The 7,417-nt window shown below is 41.6% G+C and overlaps 1 protein-coding gene across 1 annotated transcript in view; it reads left to right on the forward strand.

Moving 5' to 3' along the window:
• Tada2a (transcriptional adaptor 2A) overlaps nucleotides 1-7,417 on the forward strand; it is a gene marked incomplete in the record, with an annotated part of 58,944 nt that overhangs the window by 24,460 nt on the left and 27,067 nt on the right. The window contains 2 exon segments of the mRNA XM_008848087.3: nucleotides 2,715-2,872; nucleotides 4,602-4,690. Of these exon segments, the coding sequence (XP_008846309.1) occupies nucleotides 2,715-2,872; nucleotides 4,602-4,690 (247 nt within the window).

The raw sequence follows: 7,417 nt of genomic DNA on the forward strand, positions 1-7,417 counted from the left end.
GAAGGTATTGCTTGTCTGGCATTGTTGCTTGTTATGTAGCCTTTAGCTATACATATGGACTCTTATGAATTTATGTTGGCCCATTTAATCTTTGGTTATGCTTTACTTTTTAGTGTTTAAGGCCATACAGTTGGTCCAGATAAACCGATTTATTTTTAAACCCTTTCAGATTTTTCTAGGCAATAAGTTCCATATTCATTATTTAAGTGAATCAAACTTGAAGTGGATGCTCATAGCTTACCTGAGACTCAAGTTTCCCTGCTTTCCCTGTGTTTTCTGTTTTTGGCTTTCAAACGTCCTTTCTTGAACTTAGGAGAATTAAGCAAGACTTTGTCATTACCCTATGAGGCTACCACTTTCAGTTTTTAAGTGTATATGTGTGCCTGGGAGGGTGGCTTTTTCTTTGCCCATGCATATACACATGGCGGTCAGAGGTTGACGTCCTGTGTCTTCCTCTCTGTTGTTCTCCACATTGTTTTTTGAGACTGGGTCTCTCATTGAACTTAGAGCTTGTAGTTTAAGCCAGACTGGCTGACCAGCAAGCCTCTGGGATTCACCTGCCCCCTCAGTGGTGGAGTTACAGATGCAGGCCACCATGCCCAGCTTTTACATGGGTGCTAGGGATCTGAATTCAGTGCACAGCAAGCACTTTACCCACTGAGCCACCTCCCTAGTTCCCCGTTTTTACATTTTTGGAACACTCTTACGCTGATAATTTTGTTTTGTGAACTACTAGGTAACAGAGGCATTTATAACATTTCGTTCATCAGGGATCTGAAACTGAGGGAGTTAAATTATTTCTCATCGTTACATAACTTATTAGTGAAGAACCATTACTGGATCCCTCCTGTCCTGACTTGCTGATGTACAGACTTTCCTGGTACTATTAGGAGATAAGATGCTGCCCTCCCTATGGCCAGGGTCCAGGAGACCAGAGTTCATGTCACCTGTTTATATTCATTCATTTAGCATCACAAGATACTTTTTGCTATGGAGAATACCAAAGAAGGGAAAAAACGGTCACCTGTGACAGTGTGCTAGTCATCTTTGGCTCAAGTTTTAGTTTTTGTTTGTTGTTCTCTCTAAAGTGGCTTAACCCTCCCTGTCTTTTTTCCCTCTTAGCAAAGACTAGGAAAATGTCTATTACTGGCTTGGGGGCTGTAGCTCAGTGTTAGAGCTCTTGCTTAGCACACATGACAGGCTAGTTTCAATCCCTATCACCACACAGAAGAAATAACAGTTACTTTTGCATCTGGTGTGGCTAAGGCACGAAGCTTAATGGTGAGAGCACAAGAATTGAAGATTTAAGACAGACATTCTGCTCTCAAGAAACTTGTTATGTAGGATAGAAATCAGACTGTTCACGATTAATGTACATAAAGCAGAGCGTAGTGATGTCTGAGGAGGAGGGCAGGGGAAGGGTTGTGCAAGAGTTAGCTTGAGGAGAGGACTTAGGATGGACTAGGATGACCTAGAAATAACAGGATGAACATGTTATGTTGATATAAACTACAAAACACTATATAAGGGCTGGAGAGATGACTCAGTGGTTAGGAGTGTGTATGCTCTTCCAGAGGACCTGTATTTGGTTCCTAGCACCCAGGTCTGGCTGCCTATAACTCCAGCTCCATGGAAAGCCAATGCCTCTGACCTCACCTGCACATACCCACAAGGAGACACTCAAATACACAAATATTTTTTAATAAATCTTTTTAAAATATGCAAAAATAAAGCTATATTTTGCATGTCCCAAGATGATTTATTGTTATGATAATCTTCTGAAATTTTTAAGATTTGTGTGTCTATGTGAAAGGCATGCCACTTGGGAGGATACCCATGGAGGCCAGAAGAGGGTGCCACATCCCCTGGAACTGGAGTTACAGGCAGTTGTGAGACACCTGATGTGGGTGCTGGGAACTGAACTCTGGTCCTTTGGAAGACAGGAAGTACTCTTAACCACTGAGCTATCTCTCCAATACCCCTAAACAATTTTTAAAAAATAATATTTATTGTGTATGTATATGGGGCATACATATAGAAGTCATGACAATTTGCATGAATTTTTTGTTTGTTTGTTTGAGACCATGTCTCACTTTGTAGCCCTTGCTGGCCTAGAACTTGCTATGTAGACCTGACTGACCTCAGACTAACAGAGATCTGCCTGCCTCTGCCTCTTGAGTGCTAAGATTAAAGACATGTACCACCACACCTGGCTATTTATTTTGAATCAGGGTATCTTGTATCCCAGGCTGGCCTTTGAGCTTAATGTGTAGCCAAGGATGAACTTTAACTTCTGATCCTTCTGCCGACACCCTCTAAGTGCTAGGATTGCAGGTATGTGCCACCATGCATGGTTTATGCAGTGCTGGAGATTGAACCTAGGGCTTCATGCATGCTAGGAAGGCACTTTATCAATTGACCTACATCTCCAGCCTGGAAATAAAGGTGGTTATAGTCATCTTCCTTTTAGTGAAAAGGAAAGGACCATTTACTGTTTTATATCTTGGAGTAGCAGGATTTGGAACATGAGATCACAGAATATCAGGGGCATGTTTGTCTCACCAGTTTGCTGTTATCTCCTAGACATGTTTGGAGGTATCGGATTATTGATACTGTATAGATTTGACTGAAAATGTGAAAAGAGAAAATCATGCTTTCAGTGTTATATAAAAATAAAAGAACTCTCTTCCCTCTTTTCCCCACATTTTTTCTAGGCAGGATGTAGCTAATCAGATGTGCACCAAGACCAAGGAGGAGTGTGAGAAGCACTACATGAAGCATTTCATCAATAACCCTCTGTTTGCATCCACCCTGCTAAACCTGAAACAAGCTGAGGAAGCCAAAACTGCTGACACAGCCATTCCATTTCACTGTAAGTGCCTGCCTATTTGGGTAAGAGATACTTAGCCCATCCTTGGACCCTGTTTCCATAGCAGATAAACAGTGATTTGATGACTTAGACAGATAAAGTGCTTGTGGAAGATAAGCTTGAGTCAAGGCATATGGCAAGGAAAGAGCACATCCCAGAGGGCAGAATTGTAGCCACCCACTCTGGATCCCTTAGAATTTGTTAATGTTAACATTGCTTTTGTAAGATGTGACGTCCAAAATGGGCCAGGCTATCTATACTGTCAGGAGTGTAAACCTTTTTACCATCCCTTTTGATGGATTATAATCAACAATAGGAGTTGCTTACCAGGGTTCAATATTGCCTCAATATCAAGCCCTAAGAGCAATTTGTTATTCTTGTTCACTTGGTTATGGCAATGAAGGCAAACTCCATTTTCATGCCTATGGGATCAGTGGGTCTTTTGCTAAAATGTAACCAAAACATGATGAATTATAAATGGACTTTTTGATGAATGATCCCAGAGCACAAGTAATGACATATGAATGTTTTCCCTTCCGCCTGCCCTTTCCTCATGCTTCCTAGAAGCAGCTTTGTAGCAGACTTCTTCAGAAGCTGCTGATATCTCCTATTTAGATAGCACTTTGAATGTTAGCACTTCCTTCAAATCCATTAGACTCATTTGTTTCTAACAGCAACCCAGAGGAATAAACAGAATGGATGTGTTTGTGTTAAGCATAAGGAAACTGAGACTAAAAAGTTAGACCATTTGTGCATGGTTGTAGAACTGTTGTAAGCTTTACTTCCAAATCCAGTGTTTTACATCTCTTGGATAAGATTTGTAAATTGATGTTGGTGGTCCTAAGGGTCAAGGGATCTGAAGCTAATAAGATAAATACTTGGGCTCTTAACATTATTGAAAGAAAAGATCTTTGGTTTCCTTTCATTTGGGGAATGCTAAAATCAGAGGGCTGAGCCACGGAGATGGCACCTGCTGCTAATCCTGACAACCTGAATTCAGTCCCTGAGACCCATGTGGTAGAAGGACAGAGCACTCCTGAAGATTGTCCTCTGAATTCCACATGCACACCATTGCACCAGTTTTTTAAAACCAGAGTTTTTTTTTTTTTTTTTTTTTTAAAAGGATTCCTTCAGTCTTAATTTCCCTTTTTAGGAAGTCATTCTGGGGCTTGGTGGGTGTGGTAGCACATGCCTGTAATCCCACCGATACCACGTAGGAGGCTGAGGTAGGAGGATTCTGAGTTTGAGACTAGTGTAGGATCTATAGCAAGTTTGAGGTACTCTGTCTCAACACAAAAGAAAATGGCCAAAAGAAGCCATTCATACACTTTTTGCTTTATAAAACCCTTTTGAGACAGGGTCTCACTATGTAACCCCAGCTGGCCCTGAACTCACTATGTAGACCAAGCTGGCCTCAATCTCAGAGAGATCTGCCTGCCTCTGCCTCCCGAGTGCTGGAGTTAGAGGTGTGCACTACCACACCCAGCCTTAAAAATAAGTCTTTTGCCGGGTGTGGTGGCACACAACTTTAATCCCAGCACTCGGGAGGCAGAGGCAGGCAGATCTCTGTGAGTTCAAGGCCAGCCTGGTCTACATAGTGAGTTCCAGGACAGCTGGGGCTACAGGAAGACCCTGTCTCAAAAAAAGTCTTTTAAAAAATCCAGAATGTAAGTGCATTTGACATTTTCATGTTAACATTTTATTAATATGAAAAACCCATTCTTCCTTCCAGCTGCAGATGACCCTCCCCGTCCTGCCTTTGACTCTTTGCTTTCCCGGGATATGGCAGGGTACATGCCAGCTCGAGCAGATTTCATTGAGGTAAGAGAAACCTGTTTTTAGCACAAGATGGGAAAAACTTACTTGGTTTCTGATGACACATTTATCTTTTACCTATAGGTTCTGCGCTACTAAAAGGAGAAAAGGAGATTTTTCAAAACACTGTAATTTTAGGGCGAACGGTGTCACATTTTCTTCATTCCTTTTCCTTTTCTTTTGGTCTTTTTGAGACAGGGCCTCCCTGTAGCTGCAGCTGGCCTGGATTCACTACAGAGACCAGGCTGGCCTGTCTCTGCCTCTGCTGGGGTTAAAGGCATGCACCACCACACCCAGCCCTCATTCCTTTTCTTATTTGTGAGCACTCACTTGTGGAGCAGTGAAAGTTCTTCCGAATAAGAACCTACTTCCTTAACTGCGCTGGTGTTGCTCCCACTTCCTTTGTAGTGTGGACTTTCTGTGGTTGTCATTCCACAATGAGAAGGTTTCAAGGTTGTGTTCTATCAAGGCCCAAGCCTAACTAAGCCTAAGGATTAGGTAGTGCATAATTTAAAATTTTCAAATCATAAAGTTTCTGTTGAAGGGGCTGGAGAGATAGCCCAGTGGTTAAGAGCACTGACTGCTCTTGCAGAAGAACCGGGTTCAAGTCCCAGAACCCACATGGCGGCTACGAACTGTCCTTAACTCCAGTTCTAGGGAAATCTGAAGCCCTCTTCTGACCTCCGCGGCATTGCAGGACACAGATGCATTCATATACGTGCAGGCAATACACACATACACATAAAATAAAAATAATAAAACATTAAAAAAATTTCTGTTGCAACTAAACTTTGCTCTTATTATCCAAAGTAGTATAGAAGCATTTTGAGTTTTAGATGAGCCTGGGCTACATGAGACAGGTGAGACTCTGTCTCAAAATTTATATATATATATGGCGTCTTTCATGAATGATCCCAGAGCACAAGTAATGACATATGAATGTCAGATGATTCATAAACAATGAATATGCCTATGTCCAATCAAGTTTGTTTCCTGTGCTGAATGTATTAGCACATACCTTTAATCTCAGCACTTGGGAGGAAGAGACAGATCTCTGTGAGTTAAAAAGGTTTATTTCCGGCCGGGCGCGGTGGCACACGCCTTTAATCCCAGCACTCAGCCTTTAATCCCAGCACTTGGGAGGCAGAGGATCTCTGTGAGTTCAAAAGCCAACCTGGTCTACATAGTGAGTTCCAGGACAGCTGGGGCTACAGGGAGACCCTGTCTCAAAAAGACCAAAAAAAAAAAAAAAAAGTTTATTTCCCAAAACAGGCAGTAGCCTAGATGGTAGTCGCTGACATTTGCACTATATGTATACATGTGTATAATGAAACAGTATGTTCCTCATTTGAACAGGGACTTTTTTTGAAAAAGTGAAAGTAGTCATTAGAATCTTGATTGTCTTCTGGTCTGCATCTGTGGTGCTCCTGGAGAGAACTTGAAAATTAGAGCTTAGCTCACCATAGCTCCTCGGCTTTTTGTTCATTGGCAGGTGGTATTATAGAGCTATCCAGCAGTCACTCCAACCCTGAATTGTCCATGTTGAATAGAATGTGAACTGATCTGCTCATTGTATTATATAAGCAATATTATTGGGGCTGGAGAGATGGGTCAGTGGTTAAGAGCTCTGGCTGTTCTTGCAGAGGACCCAGGTTCAATTCCCAGCACTCACATGACAGCTAACAACTACCTGTAATTCCAGTTCTAGGGGCTCTGACACTCTCTTCTGGTCTCCACAGGCATTGCATGACCTGGGTACACTTGCATAGGTGCAGGCAAAACACTGATATACATAAAATAAAAATAATAAGTCTGATTAATTAAAAAACATTGCTGACTAAAGAGATCCCTCAGAAGGTAATAAAAAGTAAAGTAATTAATACAGGCAACTTTTTTACCAACATATTTAAAGGTCTAATCAAAGATTTTCTTTGGAATGAACAGATTGTTTGACAGCATTCCTAACATTACACCTATTCTAAGTCTTTGTTTTCATGAAAGACTCTCAGATTTTTCCTCTGATTTTTCTCTTATTTATCATAATACCCTGGCATTTTATCTAATTTCATTTTTTTTTTTTAAATATGTGTATCTGTGCATATCTGTGCAAGTGCCCACCAGGCTGGAAGAGAGCATCAGATCTCCTGGAGCTAGAGTTACAGGTGGTTGTGAGCCACCTGACCTGGGTGCTGGGAACTGAACTCTCGTCTTCTGTCAGAGCAATAAGAGAACATCAAGTACTCCAACGCTGAGCCAGCTGTCAGCCCCTAATTTAGTATTTGGGGGTAGGGGTTCTTTTTGAGATGGGTAGCCATAGTTGACGTAGAACTTGTTATACTGACCAGTCTGGCCTCAATCTCACAGAGCTCTGCCTGCTACTGCCTCCTGAGTGCTGGAATTAAAGGAGTGTACCATCATGCCTAGCCTAAATTTAGTTTAGTATTGTTTTGTTTGTTTTTTTTTGTTTCGTTTTTTTTTTTTTTTTTTTTTGTTTTGTTTTTTTTTTTTTTTTTTTTGGTCTTTTTGAGATAGGGTCTCCCTGTAGCCCCAGCTGGCCTGAAACTCACTGTGTAGACCAGGCTGGCCTTGAACTCACAGAGATCCACCTGACTCTGCCTCCCGAGTGCTGGGATTAAAGGTGTGCGCCACCACACCCGGCAAATTTAGCATTTTTTAATAAGTGTCAATTCATGTGTTTTCTCTTTATTTCTACAGTGTGGCTACTGTAAAGAT

Source organism: Nannospalax galili, unplaced genomic scaffold (assembly GCF_000622305.1).
Source record: "Nannospalax galili isolate Female #2095 unplaced genomic scaffold, S.galili_v1.0 scaffold363, whole genome shotgun sequence".
Classification (NCBI taxonomy): domain Eukaryota; kingdom Metazoa; phylum Chordata; class Mammalia; order Rodentia; family Spalacidae; genus Nannospalax; species Nannospalax galili.